This window comes from Nannobrachium achirus, assembly GCF_963921795.1.
Source record: "Nannobrachium achirus genome assembly, chromosome: 6".
In the NCBI taxonomy this organism is placed as follows: domain Eukaryota; kingdom Metazoa; phylum Chordata; class Actinopteri; order Myctophiformes; family Myctophidae; genus Nannobrachium; species Nannobrachium achirus.
This window is the reverse complement of record NC_137815.1, coordinates 40,139,006-40,160,715: the sequence shown is the minus strand read 5'-3', so window position 1 is coordinate 40,160,715 and position 21,710 is coordinate 40,139,006. Positions and strand designations below refer to the sequence as shown.

The window sequence follows — 21,710 nt, the reverse complement described above, 5'->3', positions numbered from 1 at the left end:
TACGATACCTAGAGGTCATGCTACTCCTTACCAGACCAAAGTGATTTGAACTGACCTTGCAAAAAGGTTTAAGTTAAATCAAACAAAGTATCATAATGAATCATAAGGCTGGGCATAAGGGTGATACTAGAGGCAAGGCCGTGTGTTGCGTTCACCAAAATCAGTAGAGTTCATCCAACTATCTGCCTGTTAGATTATGACATATCTTGTGTGCAATGTTGACATTTTCCCTGAGGGTGGTGCTGAGGAACCCTGAACCGGAACAGGAACATGAATGGTATGCCATCTTCTGGAATGCAAGGAAACAGTTTTGTTAAGGAAGGAAGCTGGACCCTGTGAATTTGCCATGACGCTCATGGTTGACAAATAATGGTGGACAGTCTTGCGATACTTAGCACGTTCAGAAACATACTTTGTGCTCTTTACATTACTAAGAGACGTCTGCTGAGCGATGGTTTAGTGGTCTAATGCTCAGGCTCTCAGCACAGACGTTCCATGTTCAAGTCCCAGGACTCCCAGCCCTCCTATACTGTAGTTCAATGCTGGAGTATTTCAAACTTTTTTAACTGAAGGCTAACATACAAAAGAACGCCTCAATAGTAATATGTTACGGAGTGATGGTGTAATGGTCTAATGATCACACTCTCAGCACAGTGATTCCAATGTTCAAGTCCCAGTCTTCTTGTAGTTAAATGCAATATTTCAGCATAACTGTATACTGAAGGTTAACATATACATGAATGGATCAACAGTATTAAAAGATGTATTCAAGTGGCTGAGTGATGATGTGGTCTAATAATGATCAGACTCTAATCCCAGTCCTGCCATAGTTAAGGGCTGTAGTATCTTATATTTTCAAATCCCTGTTGAGGGCGTGATGTTGTAGTGGTTAGTGTACTGTATATGCCCTTAATGCGAAAGGTGAGTGGTTCAAACCCTGCCTAGGCCGACGTCAGCAAGGGGGAGAAGACGACAGCCAGCCCCACGGCCTCCCCTAAGTAACAAGAAAATCTTGTGAAATAAGATGTCGCCAACCAATCATCAAGGACGATGATACACGAAAGAAGAAATCCCTGTCCTGCTATGGTTTAGGGCTAAAGTATTTAAACGAGGTGCCAACTTGCATCTTGTGCACAACAAGTAGGCCATGTATGCAGAGCATGGCCAGCAGAGTGCGCCATGAGGTGTGCCCACCACTGGCATCACCAGGAATGCTGATCCCTCATTGGCTGTTGATGCCGTTGCCAGGCTACGGGCTGAACACACAGCGCTACCTACCTACCTACCTACCTACCTACCTACCTACCTACCTACCTACCTACCTACCTACCTACCTACATACATACATACATACCTACATACCTACATACATACATACATACATACATACATACATTTAGATACATACATACGCAGCCGAACACAGAACTTGTGGGCTCTGCTGGCACAAGTAATTAACATTAGTAACAGAGGGCTGTTAGTAAAAAAAGAATGCCTCAACAGCACTAAGAGACATGTTCAAGTGTCTTAGTGATGGTTTAGTTGTCCAATGATCAGACTCTTGACACAGAGGTCTCAAGTTCAAATCATGCTCTGTCCATTCTCCCTCCTCCTCCCTGTACCCCCCTACACTCGCCCCAGCCTCCCTCCTCCTCCCTGTACCCCCCTACACTCGCCCCAGCCTCCCTCCTCCTCCCTGTACCCCCCTACACTCGCCCCAGCCTCCCTCCTCCTCCCTGTACCCCCCTACACTCGCCCCAGCCTCCCTCCTCCTCCCTGTACCCCCCTACACTCGCCCCAGCCTCCCTCCTCCTCCCTGTAACCCCCTACACTCGCCCCAGCCTCCCTCCTCCTCCCTGTACCCCCCTACACTCGCCCCAGCCTCCCACCTCCTCCCTGTACCCCCCTACACTCGCCCCAGCCTCCCTCCTCCTCCCTGTAACCCCCTACACTCGCCCCAGCCTCCCACCTCCTCCCTGTACCCCCCTACACTCGCCCCAGCCTCCCACCTCCTCCCTGTAACCCCCTACACTCGCCCCAGCCTCCCACCTCCTCCCTGTACCCCCCTACACTCGCCCCAGCCTCCCTCCTCCTCCCTGTACCCCCCTACACTCGCCCCAGCCTCCCACCTCCTCCCTGTACCCCCCTACACTCGCCCCAGCCTCCCTCCTCCTCCCTGTAACCCCCTACACTCGCCCCAGCCTCCCACCTCCTCCCTGTACCCCCCTACACTCGCCCCAGCCTCCCACCTCCTCCCTGTAACCCCCTACACTCGCCCCAGCCTCCCTCCTCCTCCCTGTAACCCCCTACACTCGCCCCAGCCTCCCTCCTCCTCCCTGTACCCCCCTACACTCGCCCCAGCCTCCCACCTCCTCCCTGTACCCCCTACACTCCCCCTAGCTCTTGTCCAGAGCGTCAGCTGCACTGATGCTCTGACAGGCGGCTGACTAAAAGACTAGACCAGGATTTCTCAGCCCCAACGAGGGCTCAACTTCAGTCAAAATAAACTAAACTACTTCGCGTTTTGCGTTGTTGAAAGTCTATTCTCTGCTGTGGGAAACCTCTCAGCACCCCACCCACTCTGTAAAATACATTTTGTCATGAAATAAAACACATCCAACTCGACCGCCGCTTATTTCCGGGTTGTGTCTGCGGTGTCTCGCTCCCGTCTCGAGATGGGTGTCGTGACTGTCTTCCCATTCCCGATTCACATCTTGTAAAAGAATGCCAGTTATATGTTATCACAAAAATACACCAAGCATTAAAACACATTATTTACCAATTTAATAGTAATTTAACACAACTTAAGTTCTAAAACAATTCAAACAAAGTACAACGACAACATTGCGGAGAGAATATCAACATGTCAACATGTAGCATTCATCTAAAGCTTGTAATGAACATCTATCTTTTTACATAGAATTCATTAGAATTATGAATGAGCAATGATTGCTTGGCAACTTGGGAGTAGAGTTGGGATCCTTCAGGATTTTAACAATTCTGTTCGCTAACAATTCCCTCTTAATGGTCCGATTCCTTAACAGTTCCCTTCAATGATTCTGATTGGTTCAAAATAACCATGACTCTGAGAGTTCTTGAAATTAAAAAGTTTGAGAACCAACGATATTGTAATTGTATAGCAGACATGAAGTCCACATACCACCTCTGAGAGTGTGATAAAGCGGTTCCGGAAACGGTTCCAAATATGATGGAACTGATTCCGGTTCCTCAATGTTGGATTCGGTTCCTACGGTTTGGGATCCCTACCCTGGGAGAGAGGAAAGAGCATAGCGTTCTGGGGAAAGAAACGACATGGGGGAAGAGAGGATGAAGAAAGAGAGGCAATAACAGTGAGGAGGAGGAGGGTTTAGAGAAGAAAGGAAGGAGGTAGAGGAAAAGGAGAGACAGGCAGAGGATGCAGGGAGAGAAAGCGGTACGGGATATAAAGAACCTGAATTATTCTGCTGATATAATCAAAACAGAAAAACATGGCAGAGTCAGCTAACAGGACAGTGGAAGAGAAATCAGCTTTTTCCCCACACATCCCCACTGGGACCCTTATACAGCAGGAGAGAGAGAGATGATGATTGTGCCATCAGCAACAAACCAACAACCCCTTCTCAAAGAGCTTGGGACAACAACACTGAATCCCAGATGGATCTTCAGATTGTAACTAAATATTCAAAGTCCATTCATGGACTTAGTTTACACATTTTTTGGAATGCATATTGTTCAGGGACTAGTTGAGACTAGTTTTGAGTTTATAGAAAGTGGTTACGTGGCATTCGTTGACATTTTGTTGCTCACAGATTCTTAAGTAAACAAATGTACAAAACGGACACTGTATGGACACTTATTGCTACAGCAGCACTGATTGGGGGGTGTCCTATTCCATGGTAGACGCATGCTGAGACCTACGTACACATTTCTCCTCTGAGCCAAAATGCTGGTTCCAAAACCTTTATGAATCATAGCTCATTTGAAAATCTCAAGCCCACTCATCTGACCCGAATGGTCTCTTAGTGGCCAAATGACGAATCAGGAAAATCTGTCAGAGGTCCAACTTAGAACTATCTTTCCTTTCTCCATTTTGTTCCAACCTGTACAGCACATGTCGTGCTGATGGACTGCTACAGAGCCTCAATGCTGAAGAGCTCGTCTTCATGGGTGCCGTATGTTTATTTACCCCATTCAGTGGTTGGGGTTTATTTTAATGATCAATCAATCTAATATGTTCCGGCTTGGTTCGATGGAACTAACATAGTATACTTTATGTTCCTGCTTATTTTAGTGTTTTGCCAACTATTTGGGGGCCCAGTTGCAATATCATGACGGCCCACAGGTTGTGAATGGATGCTGTAGTCCATTCGGAGGAGGTCATAAGAGTTCACACCAGTGCCATTATGGAGTTGAACATTTCCTATCTTCAATATCCTAACTTTCTGACAGTCCCCCTCTCCTTATAGTTGCAGCAATCACTTTTAACAGGAATGACCCCAAAATGACTTTAGTTTTTCAATAAATTAAAAATAAAAATTCCATTCTTATCCTTACTTGCTTAGGAACCCTGCTCACAGTACAATCCAAGTGTCACGTATCCATCCAGTCGTAGAGTAATCAGTACTTTTCACTCAAATTTTACCATTTAAAACACTCCTGGGATAAACAGTCTCACACTCGAACCAGGAGTGCACCTGGGCAAGCGTGTTTGTGTGAACCCCTCGTGCTGGATTCTTCATCAAACCTTCAAAAATCTAAGACTATCTAAGCAGCCTATTCCACTGCTTTTAAGGCCCAATCCTGGCATGCACCTAGTATAGTGTTGCTGTCGGGGGGAGAAACCTTGTATCTCTCTATTTCAAATTGATAAAAAGAAAATCAAGCGATGCGATGCATTGTGAGCTTATTGTAGATAAGCAATTTTCACTATTTTAATTAAAATCAAACCTCGTTTGAAGTGGAGCGTGTGTGTGTGAGCTTGCAGATCAGCTATTTTCGCCGTGCAACACACATGACAAAGTAGTCAGGCTTTACTTGCGAGAGGAGGAGATTCACAGTGCAGCTGCAGACAGCACCGCATAATCAACGTTCACGAGGAGCTGCTTGAAGTGCGTACTATTGGAGCATGTGAATGAAAAGAGAGACGAGAGGACAGACGACCGCACGGAGGCGCGGACCGCCGCATGAACGGCCGACGAACGCCGACCACGGGCGTCAGAATGATCGTGTTCGACAATTCGTTCATCAAGCGAAAACAAAGGACGTTCAGTTCACGTTCGCCCTTCACTGCGTGTGTCTGTGTGGAGCTGCTGCTGCTGCTCTATATCTCTTGACTGAGTGTGTGTGTGTGTGTGTGTGTGTGCGTGCGTGTGTGCGTGCGTGCGTGCGTGCGTGCACGTGGTAAAAGTCGCACATGCGCAGATCCCGCCGTGCTGACCAACTCGTGCTGACCAACACAATTTTTCAAGTGGACACACAAAACCACGTATAGGGAGCTCGTGCTAGCACACGCTCCAAAAAATATATATGTTAAAAAAATGGAAGGGTTTTGGACATTTCACCCGACAGCAACGACTCCCCCCCGGGCACTGATGTAGATGTTGAAGTTTTACCTGAATTCACAAAAGATGTGACACCTGAGACACAGACAGACGGACAGACAGACAGACAGACAGACAGACAGACAGACACTTTAGGGTTGTGTTGATACCTTGCTACGATGTAACTCAAGATATCTTCGATGGTTGCTCCTTTAATTAGAAATGTATAATTGATGTGCTAAAAGAGACTTTGAGACATGTTTAACAGTACAATGCAAGTCAATTTGGATGATCAATGTCTAATCAACAAAACAACCATCGAAGATATCTCATATCATAGCTTGATAAATAGATGAATACACAACCCAAACCTCTACCAAAGTGTCATTTTGCTTCAAATATGACCATTGACAGTCAGCTTGTCTGCACTGTTAGCTTAGAAAGGCAGGGGGAGGACATTCATTTCAAGGCGTGGTTGTAGGGGGCTTGAAAAGGCCAGTCTTTCTGAAGTAGCGGACAATGAGAGGCACAGACACCAGGGTGATGCTGATGCGCGCCGGGGCGAAGAGCTTGTGAACGGCGTAAGCCAGTACGAACGTGCTCGTTCCCGCCGCCATCTTGGACTGGACCACCGCCTCGCTGAAGCCCACCTTGCAAAGCACCGCCGCCATGTCAATCCCACTGGTGAGACAAGAAGACACACGGACAGAGGTTAGAATTGATTCATTCACCACTTTAACCCTGGCATTCTGATTTTTATGAAAATGTAAAAAATAAAATGTTTTACGTTTCAAAACATTTCAAATTTGAAGGAAAAATAGCAGATGGATATTTATTTAGTTTTTGTTGCATTCCTAAGCTAATACGGTAATTTGAAGCAGGCTCTTTGTGTCTCCATAGGGAACCACTGGTCATCAAATTATGGGTTTAGGGGTGAGTAATCGATAGAAAAAAGGCAATTTTTCCGGTGAACTATCCCTTTAAGTGGTTAAATGGGGTGATAGCCTATGTTTTGTTTAAAGGACAACTTTGTTTTTTTACAACAAGGGTTCATATTTTAGCTTGTAATTAGAGAAGAGAAAAAGTGAGTGTTAAAATGTTTTCATTTGCTTCGTTCTATTGTTTTATCACGTTTACCGTGCTAAAATGTGGGGCATGCGTACGCATGGGGGCATGCGCACAAGTGGCTAAATATGTATTTTTAGACACAATAAGCCAGCAGTTTCTTTATTGCTATTTACAGTAACACTTTTAGCCCCCATAAGTCAGATCCAACCATGAAAGGTTGCGTTGTTTCTTGGGAATGGGCTTATTCTGTGTAAAATGACATATTTAGCCACTTGTACGCATGCCCCCACCCACTGAAATAAGAATCTCTAAAACAATAGAAAGAAGTAAATGAAATCAATTTAACACTCATCTTTTATATTCTTTAATTACAATCTAAAATATGAACCCTTGTTGTAAAAAAATAAAGTTGTCCTTTAAGTTTTAAAAAGCTCTATATTCTGGTAGTTCTGTGGCGTGTTTGTTCAGTAACAGGAGTCTTGCCGTCTCTGCAGCTCTATAGTAAACAAGAAAATAAAATGTCAGCAATTGTATCCAATCAGGAGAGATAACTCATACAGGATAAATAAGTGATGTTGAAAGTAATGAAATAAAACAATGAGCAGAAAAACTGGAACTGAATCACTATAAAGTTGTAAATCCTGATTGGTTACATCCCAAACTGAAAATGTATTATGTGTTTACTAAAGAGATGGAGAGACCCATGTTACTGAACAATAATTACTATTGGAATATATAACTTCTTTATGTATTTGTTTCTTTCTTTCTTACAAAAACAGCACTTAGGCCACCTTTAAAAGAGGAGAAGCCTGTGTATAAGGCTCAAATACAGATCTCCACTAGAGGGAGCATTGTCACACAGGAGTGGTTTGTGATAGTTAATAGTTAAAGTTTACAATGTTTCAGCTTTTTTCTTTCAAGTACTTGTAGGCTTATGAATGTATTGTAGATCCCCAAATGTCACACGGTATTCCACAAATCAATCCAAAGAATCAAAAGAGTCTTGATGTCACAGATCAGGCTCAAAGTTTCAATGAATTACACCACACCACTGGAGACTAAACATACAAAGGTGTTGACACAATGGCTCAGAGCTAGATCACTACAGCATATCACTCTTTCACACTTTAACAGCTCTGGTTGTGCTAGCCAGGCTTCCATGCAGCCAAATTGAGGGATCCATCTGTGCCTTGACAACTGGTTGCCCCAGCGCTGAGCATTGAAATGCCACTCCTCGTGCCTTGGCTCGGTGGCTAGACAGTGATAATGCTGTGTACATTGAGCAGGCCAAGGGTCATTAAGAGAGCTACAGTACATTATCGTCGCTGTCAGGTGGAAACCTTGTATGTCCAAAACCGTTCCTCGCATTGCGAGGCATTGTGAGCTTGTAAATGGTCTATTTTCACTACTTTTGTGAGACACTAGTCTATGATAAAGTAGGCCAACATTTTGGACGGGAGCCCCCATGTAACTATAACTTTCAAGACAGGAACCCCTTTTGGGGTTCCTGCTGCTATGTACAGTATATCGTCGTTGTCTGGTGGAAACCTTGCATGTCCAAAACCTTCCTTTTTTTGTTATCATTTGAAAATAGCCGATCTGCAAGCACACAATGCCTCGAATAGCGAGGCGTTGTGTGCTTGTAGATCTGCTATTTTCACTACTTTTGTGCGACACTTTTGTATGATGAAGTAGGGCTTTAATTTACAGGGGGAAAAAACATACAAATTTGAAACTTGGAGATTTCTGCCTGACAGTGACGATATACAGTTAGTAACATCACTGGCGTAACAAGTCAGAACCGGGCCGGTAGGCAAGCCGCATTTTTTCCCACCGCCTTTTCCCCTCCTTTCTTTTTCTTTGAGGAAGCCACTAATTTACACTGACTAGAGAACTTGTTCTAATGTGCAGTGCATGCAGCTTGCCTGCTTGTTACCCTTAATATGAATATTAAGCCACACTGTGGCTTGTGAAAGTTTTTAAATAGTAAGTTGATTATTAAATAATATAAATAATAACATGCACTGCACGTCTGGACTTGTTGGCTGCACACTCATCCTGTACGTTTCTGCGTCTGGAAAATAGCCAATCTGCAAGCTCACAACGCATCGCGGATGCGAGGCGTTGCGAGCTTATAGATCAGCCACTTTTGGCATGGAACACGCCGTGACGACAAAGTACAGTATAAGCCAGGATTTACTTGGTAATGTGTGTGTTGGACGGACGAGGCTTGCACAGTGCTCTGCACACAACCGCCGCAAAATAAACTTCCAATGCAAGGGACTGTAGTGGCGAACACAGCGCCAACAAGCAGCAAGCTAGCTCCCTTCAGCACAACAACACATTGTTTACCTCAGCGTGGGACTTTCTCCGTGCTTAGAGTTATGTGCCTGCAGCATTAGCGTGAGCAGCACACACACAGTGCCACACACATTACGTCTATGGCCACACACAAGGAGTTGTGCGCTGCGTGCATCATCAGAGAGAGTGCATGATGCATGATGTCATAGGTAGGCTCAAGTAGTTTGCCTAGAGGCAGAGCACTCAAAGTGTGTCTAAATCCTAATAAAATAAAGGTCCATGTAATCTGACGGCCGAGCCCCATGGAGTCCCTGGCCCATAAGCGGCCGCCTACCTAGCCTACCCTGACGCTCCACGCCTGAGCAACATAATGTTTTTGTAATTTTTTGAATAACTGAATTTCAGAAAACTTCAGAAAAGGTCAGGATTTAGAAGGCGTTTTCAGAATTGGCCCCAGTCCTAAATAGGAGGAAGAAATGGCAGTGGGGCCACTACACGTGGGTTGTATCCCTGTCATCATGCACTGTTTTAAATGTATTTCTATCATGAAATAGCCATCTCTAAAAAGGATTTTTAACTTTGTCACCAGAAGAGTGCCTTGGATTTTGATATTTGTTTTCTGCCCAACAGCAACGACATGAGGAAACCTCCAAGCTGCCAGATAATCTCTGCCTAGGCCCTCTGGAATTCACGCCCCTGGCACATGCCCGCACAGACAGAGAGAGAGGGCTGCAAACTCTGGCACTGGATACATGGGCCAATGCACAGACCTACTGTAGCATGTGGTCTATTTTTCCTGCCAGACATATAAAGTGGTGTTGCATTTAGTCGAGTTGTTGCTTTTATGCCGACATTTGTGAAAATCAAACAATAAAAACATGAAACGATAAAGATACATTTGAATATGGTACCAAAGATTGGCTCTGCTTTGAGGTTCACTCACTGATCTTCTGCACGAGATTCAAAGTCATTATGTCCACATCTGGTTTGAAAAGCATTTTGAAACATCTTTGAACAATCCTGCACATGGTAAGTGAGCTTGAAAAACAGCTAATAAACCGACAGGTTTTTTAACAAATATGTAAAACGTTTTACCCTACAGACAGTATTTGCCCAAAAGCAGTGCTCGTGAGTCGTGACTCACTTGTGAGACTAATTCACACTTTGTCATTTGTCACTTGCCAAAAATAACAGAACATCCGTTATTTTTGGTGAGCGACAGTCGGAAGCAAAGTGTCAAACTAGTGAGTCACACAGTAACCCATACGAAAATGAGGGCTGCTGATTATTTTCTTAGCAATTATTTGTCAATCACTTCTTAGATTAATCAAATAATCGAGCAGTGTGCCGTGTTGATTTTTTTATATATCAATTAAGTGTTGTTTTATACTTAGTCGCACTACAGTATGGTGAAATAATTAAGTAAATAAAGAGCTACAAGCTCACAACACGCTGCATCTGGGAGAAAATTAACGTTGTTGCAACCACATGAAGAGGCCCAATCTGGCGAGCCATCGCAAAGAAAGGGCGACGCCCACTCGGTCTGTCTCTCTTCCTTTGAAGCGTAGCGACTCCGAGGCTGTCTCGAGAGATTACCACATGCCAAACATCACGTCGGGTTAAGAAATTCTGTGGTTCTACATATTTTGGCTAATTGTTTCGGTTTACATTTTTCCCTCATAATATGGGGTTGTGGTATAAAAAGGTTTGAACAATGTTACCTGCTGACCAGAAGGTAGAACATTCCCAGGGACATGAGGGACATGGTGATGTGGAAGGAGACTCCCACTGCTCCGTACTCTTTGAAGACCTTCTTCAGCTGCTGGGTCTTGTTGAGCTTGTCCTGCTGAGGCTCGGGCTCAGGTTCTGGCTCCCCTGGGGCCTTCGGGGAGGAGGAGGAAGAGGAAGAGGTGGAAGGGGAAGGCTCCTTTACATTCTGCTCCTCCTGGGTGAAGAGAGGGAACATTAAAGAACAAAATAGAGGGAAAGAAAGAAGAGAACATGAGGATTCATAGAATAGAATTCTAATCATATAGGAAAGAAAAGGAATGGCAAAAAGGTGTTTATGAGAGAGAGAGAGAAGATAAATTGTGAAGTGATACAGCAGAAAGTACAATTTCCAACAGACAAATCATAACCATTTTCATAGAAAGAGAGTAGCAGCCCAAGGAAAGTGATATCTAGATTCTGAAATTCAATCAGCCAGCATTGTCAGTAATAACACGGATACTCTTCAGAAACAATTTGAAAGCATAATGTGTAATATCCCACAAACTATATAAACCCATCCAACAATGTGCTTTGAAGTCCCGATAATTTATTTGGAGATTTCATTAGAGGATAAATCCCTTGAGATACATCATTTCATCTTCCAGGGTGTCCTCAGGCACAACACACAAACACACAAACAATGACATGAAACAATCCACAATATATCGACAAAACAGATAAGGGCTCTCACACCATCCCAGACCATTCCATTTAATGAACAAGAGAGTTGGAATTTGGAAAAACACATCTACATGAGTAAGACATTAATAATAATGATGATGCAACACTACATTATAGTTTTTGAACCATCAAGTCATTCTTGTCTCTGGGGTTCTTACTGTGGCTGTGTGATTAATTATGAAAGGAATTATATGATATCGTTCTTGGAATCGGAATTGTGAGAGACTGAGTTTTCACTTTTTTAAAAGACAGCCTTCCTTGTGAGCCAGGTCTGCTGATGAACCTCACATACCAGTCCAGGAGCATTTTTGAGAAATATATGGTCACTATATTCTCCATATTTCTTCTTTTTATGTTTTCTAATAATGAATGCCCTGTTGCATAATTCATCCTATGACAATGTCATATAAAAGTTGTTCGTTTTGAAAATGTTTAATGTCTTGCCCAAAATAGGTACGGAAGGTAGAAAGTGTTGTTAGCTAAGCAAAGCTGTCACGCCACAGTGCATCTACTGTACGTACAGTAGGTGGTGCGCTTCTTGCCTTTACTGGCTTTGTCATGGGTTGGCTCCCACCAAGTGACAACACATCAGATCTGTCTGTAGGTTTTATAGATTAAAAAAAAAGTATTAACAAGAGTTTGTGACAAAAAATAAATAAACTAAATTGAATCAATTGGAACCGACACCAACCATATCAAAACTAACTTGATTATGGCAAAAATCATAATCATGATTATTATGGTCAATATTGAGATCACAACACTGATCGCTTTCTTCAGGGAGAAAAAAAATGACATTTTCAATTCACATTTTAACAGAAAATCTTGCATAGTGCTCCCAGGCACAAAATATTTTCAGATGGGGTTCACGGCCAAAAAAATCATTTTAATTTGGGGGTCCTGAACATGAACAAGTTTGAGAACCAGTAAACTAAACATCTCATAGAGTACAGCAGTGGTTGTCACACATTTTCATGTCAAGGATCCCCAAACTGGCTGTGGACCCCCATCTGAACAGATTTAGTTCCAGAGCCCCCATCAGAGAAATTTTGTGTTCGTCTGTTTTCAAAACCATTCAAAATATTTCATTTTTTTAGAGCTATAAACTCACAACACATCAAGGGTCTTTGACATGTTTTCATTATTGCTGGAAGCCAAATTTGTGAATAAAATAAATTTGATTAACTGATAAGCCCTATATCCAAACCAAGGAAATCACACGCGTACAGCAGCAGCTCACACACAAACTCACTACATTTAACACAAAACAAAATGGGTACAATTTGCTCAATTCACAGAATATATAGCAACTCATGACCATTAGGATTTGACAGAGAAATTATGTCCTCATAATTGTGGTCAATATCATGTTGAATTAGCCTACGCTGGACATAGATATTGGGATCCATAAGATAAAGCAGCTTAATAACAGCATTATAAGATGCAAATAAAAGCAGCTTAGTCAATTGGGCAGCAATGCTGCTCTGCTGACAACCTTGAGGTCATCCAAGTGGGCCAGACAAAGCCTGGACCTCTACAGTATGTGTTTACTCTATTGAGAGGCAGAGTCCAGACGAGCCCATTCACTGAGTCAGCTGATTAAACATAGACTATTGTTGTGTTGTTTGTGTAATTCAGTGGGAGAGCACCGACACGCGCACACAAACACACACAGACGCACACACACCACACACACAGTGTATGTTTGTGCCTTTGACCTTGGGATGCGCAGCACTGTAATGAAAAAGCACCAGATACAATCCAGCAGTGAGTGTGACATGATGCAGAGAGCTGGCAGGTCATTCCAGCATGTAGTAGTAGTAGTAAATGGATTAGTTCCACACTTCCACTTGCAAGCATTACATGAGTCACTTCTCACACGTGCACTGCATTATAGAAGCTTTCCAGACTTTAAGAACAGAGTACGGACGCAACATTCCGGCTCACGTGCAACAGACTTGATGCTGCCAGGATCCTTGAGTTAAAGGAGAATTCTGGACTACACATGTTCTTACCTTAATCTGATGTTATAATATCCCAGAACCAGTGGAAATCTTTTTTCCTTCTTCCTCATGCCAGGTTCACCGCAGCTGGGGTCGATTCGAAAATTGTGTATTTGTATCGCTTTTTTTTTTTTTTTTTTTTTTGGTAGATGTCTGTTGTTCATAATGCAGAAATAATCTCCACAGTGTTTGTGTCCCAAATAGTGGACTACGGCGACTCAAATGACATCACTTGAGAAATCTTGTTTTGCAAGACTTCAGGAAGTACAAACACTGTGGAGAGTATTTTGGCATTATGAACAACAGATATTAAAAGATATATGATGATAAGCGATTTACCAATCGACCCCACCACTAGCGATCAGAGAAAACAAAAAAAAATAGACTTTTCCACTTGTTATGGGATAATATAACAGATTAAGGTACGTTCGGAAGTCTGGGTAATGTCAAATTGAGCAAAACGACTGAATCTGTGCAGTGATTGTCCGGTGAATTTAATTACATTCAGCCAGAGCCATCTATTGGAGAGTTAAACAAAACATAAACAGCTATTTAGTCATTGTAGACCATGAGCAACACCTGCACTTCCCTGTGCAGTGTGTGCACTGTGCACTCATCTGTACATAGAGACCAATGTTCTTCTTCCAGCTTGGAGGACGTCTTGTTTTGCAGAAAAGTAGGTTGTAGCTAGTTGTCTACATTAGGTAGACAACTAGCCTGGTAGGAGAGATTTTTCGTTTGAGTTTTGTATTATCAATGGGAGACATCTCAAATCAATGTCATGTATTTAAAGGGTCAGGACACCCCGCCTATTTATTTATTTGATCAGAATTTTACCTGACTTTAAGTGGGTGTAGTTAATGTGTGAGTCTACTACCCAGACTTGGTAGGTCCGGTTCAAGGTCCGGTTCAACTACAAAATGACGACACTCGCAACTTCTGAAAAGCATTAACCCGAAATAGAGTTGGGAAAGCTGCACGTCAAAGTTCGGTGGTGGGAGACAGTATGGACAGCCCTTTACCTTATCAAACAGGTTATTTACCTTCATGTGTGAACGCATCTTTCTGAAACTGACATTCACCCGTTGTTGCGACCGTCAGGTCGCAAGTTACTATGAAAAGCTCCACCGTCTGTATGTCCGTCACGTCACACTTTTTTTGCCTTATCTCTTATCTCTGGCACCGTTGCCCCCATCCACGCCAAATTTTGCACACACACTCCTTGGATGGCACCTCTCATTTCTCACATGGCCCTCTTCTAGCGCCACCATCAGGCCGATTTTTGCAAAACACATTTTTGGACACTGCTCCTACAGATTTTGGCCTAAAATCACGCAAAGCGGTACAGTATCTCTAAAGTCATGTCATCAACATGGATCTGTCCCATTTCCTATATTCCCTCCTGATTGGCTACAATTGCCTAGCCTGCTTCCAGACCAGAGACCCCGCCCACTCTCAGAGTGGACTCTTTCTCTGGTCTGGAGCTTAGTACATGAATCGGTTTTTATTTTCGGCTGTCCAATGAGCGCGCGGGGTGGGGGTGGGGGTGGGGTGGGTCTAACGAATATCCAATCCGCGCAGCAGTTGAAACGATTCAAACGAAGTTCACACACACACACACACACACACACACACACACACACACAGGCAGGCTGAGGAAGGCACACACACACACACGCACTGATTTCACCAAGCTGTTTAATGTTGATTACAAGTTTCTGGTCGCAGTTCTGTGTGGAAGCAGTCACTGGCACAGACAGAGACACACACACAATCACACACACACTCCCCGACGGTGCGTCGCGTCCACCGTGCGTCTCGATCACCGTGCGTCGCGATCACTCACGCGCGGACACGCGCGTGCACGCTCGCAAAAAAGTCCCCCGTAAATCGCTCAGAATGGAGCACAGTTTCAGACTAAAGCGTGAGCTGAGTCTGAAATCAGGCTAACAATTGCCTTCTAAAGTTTGTGTATGCGACCTGACGGTTGTTTATCTCCCGATTAGGGAGATAAACCATATACTACATGTATACTACAACCGTATACTACATGTATGAAAGGCCAACACCGGACCATGTTTCCAAGACATTTCCCAGTGTTCAAATGAGAAAGGGGCTATACAGAATACACACGTAATAGACATAATATAATGATATAATAGCACTTATTGCAGGTAACAGAGCTACCAGAGGGAGGGACTGCTGGTCATAGTAAACGTGACAGTGAATAAGTAGAATTCAACATTATGCTTAGGGATGGAAATCGGAATCGGCCAATATCATAAATCGGCAGGTAATGGGTATGATATCAAACCGGCCGAATCGGTGACCGGTTTTATGCCAATTGTGTCTATGGCACTGCACAGCATGATGCACTGGTCCTGTGAAGTAAACATTAGCAAGTAGCAGCCAGTCTACTTAGTGGCAGCCTACAGAATACAGATGGTGCTGATTACCTTTGCAATGTAAGGATATATTCCATAATCCTGTGTCAATGACGTCTCCAAAAAGAAGGGGGAAAAAAAGCATGTGCCACCTGCTTTCCTCCTGCCTAGTCCAGACGGTCATATTAGACTGGATATTGTCTGTGATTTTGGATATTGTACTATTGTGATTGATTTGGCATTAGTGTTCTTCTAACTTATTGGTACTCAAATTGAAGTATGTCTTGTAGGCTTACTTGGCCTTAAAAAAGGGTATTGGAGCAACCCTATTTTCTAGTTCTTAGCTAAAGAAATCGGTATCGGAAAAATCGGTTTTGGCAGGTCAGACCTTCATAAAACCAGGGGATCGGTATCGCCAAGAATTTTGCAATCGGTCCATCTCTATGCTATCTTTAGGTGTCAGAAACTGATCTTTTTTTTGCATTGGCTGCATATTGAGCTCAATAGTGGGGAGGCCTTCCGTAAGCGTTGCCATCCTGGGGCTGGGATGGGCTGGCTGTGGATGGTCTGCCAGCAGGTGGGGTGGGTACGGTTGCCAGTGGTGTGTCATAGATTTTTTTCTGAGGGCATACCATAATGCAGACATGCGTGTGGTCGTCAATGGATGAAATGGTTAGTAGAGGGCTACGCTTTTTGTATTTATTCTGCACGTCAAAGTCAAACAACATACAGTATATATACAGTAGCGTAACATGGTAGAACACCCCACTGGCGGTTGCCAACGGTCCCTTGAAATAAGGAATCATCCCTTAGTTGGAAAATAAAGAGACATGTCCTTTGTCAACAATCAATGACACACATCTTATCTGTCTATTTGTATATAAACTATAATACAGATTGTAAATTACATAAACCCTATAGACTTAGTAAACCAGATCCGAGTTGGCTCTGTACTTGGATCTCTTTTTGATGTCTATTGTTGGCTAATGTACTTTTTGCAAACTGTTAAGTATTCAATAGAGAGGTTATATGCATCAAGTTGGATGGATAACTTAAAGTGTTATGAATGCCTTTAGGCAACTTCTGTGTTATGTACAGCATGTGATATGTCCTAGTAGGACATGAGCTCCACCCATGTACAACACACTGATACCAAACATCCTCAAACTGTCAGTAGTGTTTATCTGTCTATTTGTCAGGGACTGGGAGCAGCCCTTAACCACCAACAGAAAAACAACCCTTCTGTGTTCTACTAGCAACGTTACATTTTAGAGCACGAGATTGGTCTATTTAGGAAAACATTATTATATAATGCATACATCCCCTGGTGCTGTATGGGAATCAGTCTATCCATGGACTATGGCCAGGATTCAATTTTACAACTTAACAATTAAATTATAAGTTGTTAACCACATTATTAATCCTAGTATCCCTATACTAGGATTTTTGGTGGCGCCCACTGGCTTAATGGTCCAGGCGCATACCACATAGGCATTGATGCCTGATGGCGTTGCCGGTTCGATTCCCGATCCGGACGACCTTTGACGCACTCCCCATCTCTCCCTATTTTGATGACATATTTTTATTTTGTCAAAATGTATCTACATTTTTGAACAAAAAAAAACATTGAAAAATAGCAGATCTACAAGCTCACAATGCATTGCACTGTATTTGTCGTACAAAGAATAGAGCTTAAGTGGTTAAGAAGATGTCCCTCCCTGTTTTTATTTTACAAATTGAACGCTGACTTTGACAACAAGGAGGACGGACGGAACCACTGATACTTTGCTTACAGTCTTTATAGCCACTGAACTGTCATAAAGAGTGCAATGACAAAACCATAGTACATGGACAATCACTGCAATTACAACTAAACGCTTTTTTCATTGCAGTCTTCATTCAGGTCTGTTAAAACAAACAGCCTTCTCAACAGCAATGAGAGCAGTATAGAGAACAGCTTTGTCAACTACAAAGAGGACATCATGGTGTTCATGTACCATCCTCAACTGCAAAGTCATTCATAACTCACACAGGAAATGCTAAACTTTGCATTGTCTATTTTTAGTTGGTCTAATAACAGTGTGGCCTCCCTGTGCAATGTCATTTTTGGAGGCCAGTCTGGAGCTGTGTGGAACTTCATTATTTGGGAAAATATTTGAGAATGTCTGTTAACTCCATATTTAGGCAAAATGTACATACTGTACATACAGACAAATGCTGTTCTATAAATACAGCTTGCCCCTTCAGGCCACGCTGTAAAAATGTGTCACTATAGGGCATAACAATTAATTCAACTAAATATCTACAGACTCCTACTATCACATTAACTTATTAAGCTGATAGAATGATGTCATTTGGAGAACAATAGTCCACCACTTTAAATGCCTATATGATGATGGTAGTCAAAATCATTTCCATGAGCATCAGTGTGTGCTATGTGAGCATGCATGATGCATGCTCATATTCAACTAACTAACAAGGATATTAATTATTTATGTAGATAAAACATATCTTGATGCAAGGATGGCAAGAGCTAGATGTGGTCCATGTCCATTCAATGACTTAATAATTCAAAAGTATTTAAAAGCATAGAATGTAACTTTGTCTTGGGTTTACATAACAAAACAATACTTTTTTTAACCAATAATTTCCCCCTACACCCAGAAGCTATCAGCCTGGTATAGAGAGAAATGATGGGTAAAAATACTTTTTTGTTTTCTAAACACAGGGAAAAGTTAGAATAGCCTTCATGCACCAATTTCTGGTTGCTCTGTCTCGCTATCTGGGACTACGCCGATCAACAGATTAAAAGACCACCAACAAAGAAGAACAAGGAAATAAACAAAAACTGCCCTTTTCCCTCGCCGTTACTTGTCACAGAATTTGTCCTGAAACCGCAGGATGAGGCCAGAGCTCGGTGACATTGTCAGTAGTCTAGCAACAATGGACAATAGAGAGCGGGGAGTGTGGGCGAAAGAGCAGGCCACTGCTTTTCAGAGAGGACAGGGCCGAGCCAGGCCACAGGCCAGGCCACGCTAAAAGCAAAGGCAGCCAGTAGCCGTGGGAGTGTCATGTGATTGAGTGGCCAAAGGGAGTTGTGCCAGGGAGGGCGGGTAGGGAGGGGAACAGTGGGACTGCTGTGTCTGATAACAGCTTTTCAGGGGAATGAAAACATACATAACACACACTCACAAAAGACCTTGTTAAATGTAAGCACACAAAAGAGGTGTGTGTGCGCGTGTGTGCGTGTGTGTGTGTGTCTCACACACACACACACACACACACACACACACACACACACACACACACACACACACACACACACACACACACACACACACACACACACACACACAGTAGGAGGCAAGGGGTAAAGGGCTGGATCCCTTATGTCAGACAGACTAGTGCAGCATCAAAATAGTGAGAGTGAAGTCTAGTCTTACAATCAAACCAAGGCATGGACAGGACTATAAAAAATGTTATAACTTACACAGCATTGGGCTTTCTTTGACCCAGTAGTCAAATTAGTTCTGCTTCATTTTTGCACCTGTATAAATCCACCTGAATTAGAGCAAAGTCTAATTTGTTCCTATGTTGTATTCATTTAACTTGCCTATTTTTTTTTCAAATGTTCTACAATGCATTGTCCTTTTGCAATTTGTCTTAATGCTCTTTAACGTGCACAGACTTAGTTTGACTTGCCTTGTTGAAATGTGGCATACAAATAAACTTGCCTTGCCTATTAGAACCCCTTTTTAGAAACAAATACAATGTACACGGCTACTGTCATAAACAAGTATAGGGACAGCAGTTTGCAGTGGTAGTGGTTTGTCAGCAGCTACTACCTGTGTTGCATTTTAACAGGGCCAGAGTGCCTTTCACATCCTGCTCAAAGAGAACGAGGCTCCTGGGAGCACTGACAGTGACTGCACGGAGCCAGTGACTCAGCATCATTTGAGCTCTGTGTTGAAAGCACTTATACAAAATTGCAAAAAAGCACCAATCTACAAGCTCAGTGTAAGTTGTAGATCTGATGTTTTCACTACAATCTCACATGTGAACTTATAGAGCTATTTGTGCAATTTCCAAAACATTTTTTAGGGGATATATCTGTTCTATTTAGCTATATAGTCTATACTCTCTAGAACATGGCAGGACACAGATATCTTCTAAGAATGACTGCCTTTGTTTCTCTTTAAGGTACACGTTGAACACATTAACTGCAGCCTATGTAATGTTGAAAAAAGCATAGAATAAACAAACCACGTGGAGGACCCACCTCCTTGCATAACTTTACTGACTGCTGTTATACAGGGGGAAATATTCTGGATCCCATCCCACAGCCCGAAAGAATGAACTTGGGCTCTAATTGGCTAGAGACGGTTGCTAGGCAACCGCCCGCTGTGCCGACATAAATATCTTAGGGCAATGAACACTGTCACTGTTTGATAGAGTTACCTCTTCTCTGTGAAAGAGGCAGAGAAGAGAACTAGTCTACTTGGATGACAATCACTACCTAAGTTGGTGTACAGGGCATATTACGTTGGTTCAAGTGCCTTGCCTTTCTCGAAATGTTTACAGTACACTGTAGTGTACATACTATGACGACAGCTGTCAACGGTTGCCTTGACAACCGATTTAGCCAATCGCCGCACTACAGACCCGCCTGACTATAGGATCAACAACATTAGTATGCATTGAAACCCTCCAGGGTGCAAATCCTATTTTTTTGTGACATTGACATTTCATCATATTCGGAATCGGCTGGATCGTGGATCTTCGAGCCTTGACCTCGACACACATGTCACTGACTATCAGTCCGATCAACATTGACCTCGCGTGTCGTGTGTGTGAGCAAAAGCATGCAGCCATGCACTGTTTAAACACTGAATTTGGGGGGGTCCAGGTCAGGAGGGGTTAGACAAATACTATGGTTTAATTTACCCCTTTGTTGTCGGTTTCCCCGGCGTCTGCCTCGCGTCTCTGCGTGGCAGCAGCTGTAGACGAGGCTCTCATTTGCATTGTGTTGGAACAACGTGGGCTGCAGCAGCAGCAGAGCTTCGTGCCACCAGTAAACAAAGCAGCAGCACTCACTGTTCCTACTTGCTTACTTCGGCACCTGTTTGCTGCTGGTGAGAGTGACTGACTGGTGTTGTTGTTGTACAAGTGGATGTGGTGAGGACGATCTCTTCTGGTGAGATCCACCCGGTCAAAGAAGTGTCCACGGTCCGAGATCCAGACAGAAGGGGGAGACAGCGACGAGTCCCACTTTTGGGCAGCAACCTGCGTTGCTTCTCGGCGTGAGAGGAGCGGAGCGTTGGCCGCCGCTGCTGCACAGAACGCACGGGGACATTGAAACGTACAGTTATTATTAGGTAATAAGGTCCATGTGACGGCGGCGCCCCACGGTCTGTTTACATTCACTTGCACATTCACTGAGCCCGATGACTTGATCGCTTGATCTACAGCCGCCCACAGCCTCGCTCCTCCGCGGCTGTAAAACATGGTCACGTTGTTGCTGCCTGGAAGAGAGACGCCTGGAAAGTCGTCGTGACGGTGTCACACGAATTGATAATAATCAATGGACTCCGTATAGTCCGTACTACCAACGGCTAATAATGGGTGGTGGTGGCAGGGAACATGCTGCTGCTGCCCTGTGCCCTCATATCTCCCCCTCCCGGCTCCCTGTAGTCCCACCACTTGCTGATAATAATAAGCTACAGCCAATGAGGTTTGACGCGCCTCACTAGATAATGAGTAGGCTGTTACGTACATGGGGAGCAAAGGGAGGGGGAGGGGGCGACTTAAAGGTGTAACAATGTAATTAGGTTATGTGTGCGGAGTACTTCAATGTCATTTATTGGTCAGTGGTGGAAAAAGTACTTTAAGTATACACTGCAATAGCATAGCACTCTGTTACGTCCGGAATTCAAAGTTACAAATAAGTTTGGTCAAGCGGAGTA

The 21,710-nt window shown here is 43.5% G+C and overlaps 1 protein-coding gene across 1 annotated transcript; it reads right to left on the bottom strand.

Moving 5' to 3' along the window:
• Positions 1–2,767: 2,767 nt before the first annotated feature.
• fam210b (family with sequence similarity 210 member B) lies at positions 2,768–21,377 on the bottom strand. The gene is made up of 3 exons (XM_080728882.1): positions 20,692–21,377; positions 10,631–10,854; positions 2,768–6,221 (listed from the first exon to the last, which is right to left on the bottom strand). Exons 1-3 carry the CDS (start codon positions 21,250–21,252, stop codon positions 6,005–6,007), a joined length of 1,002 nt encoding a protein of 333 aa, XP_080585008.1. The 5' UTR covers positions 21,253–21,377; the 3' UTR covers positions 2,768–6,004.
• Positions 21,378–21,710: the final 333 nt, after the last annotated feature.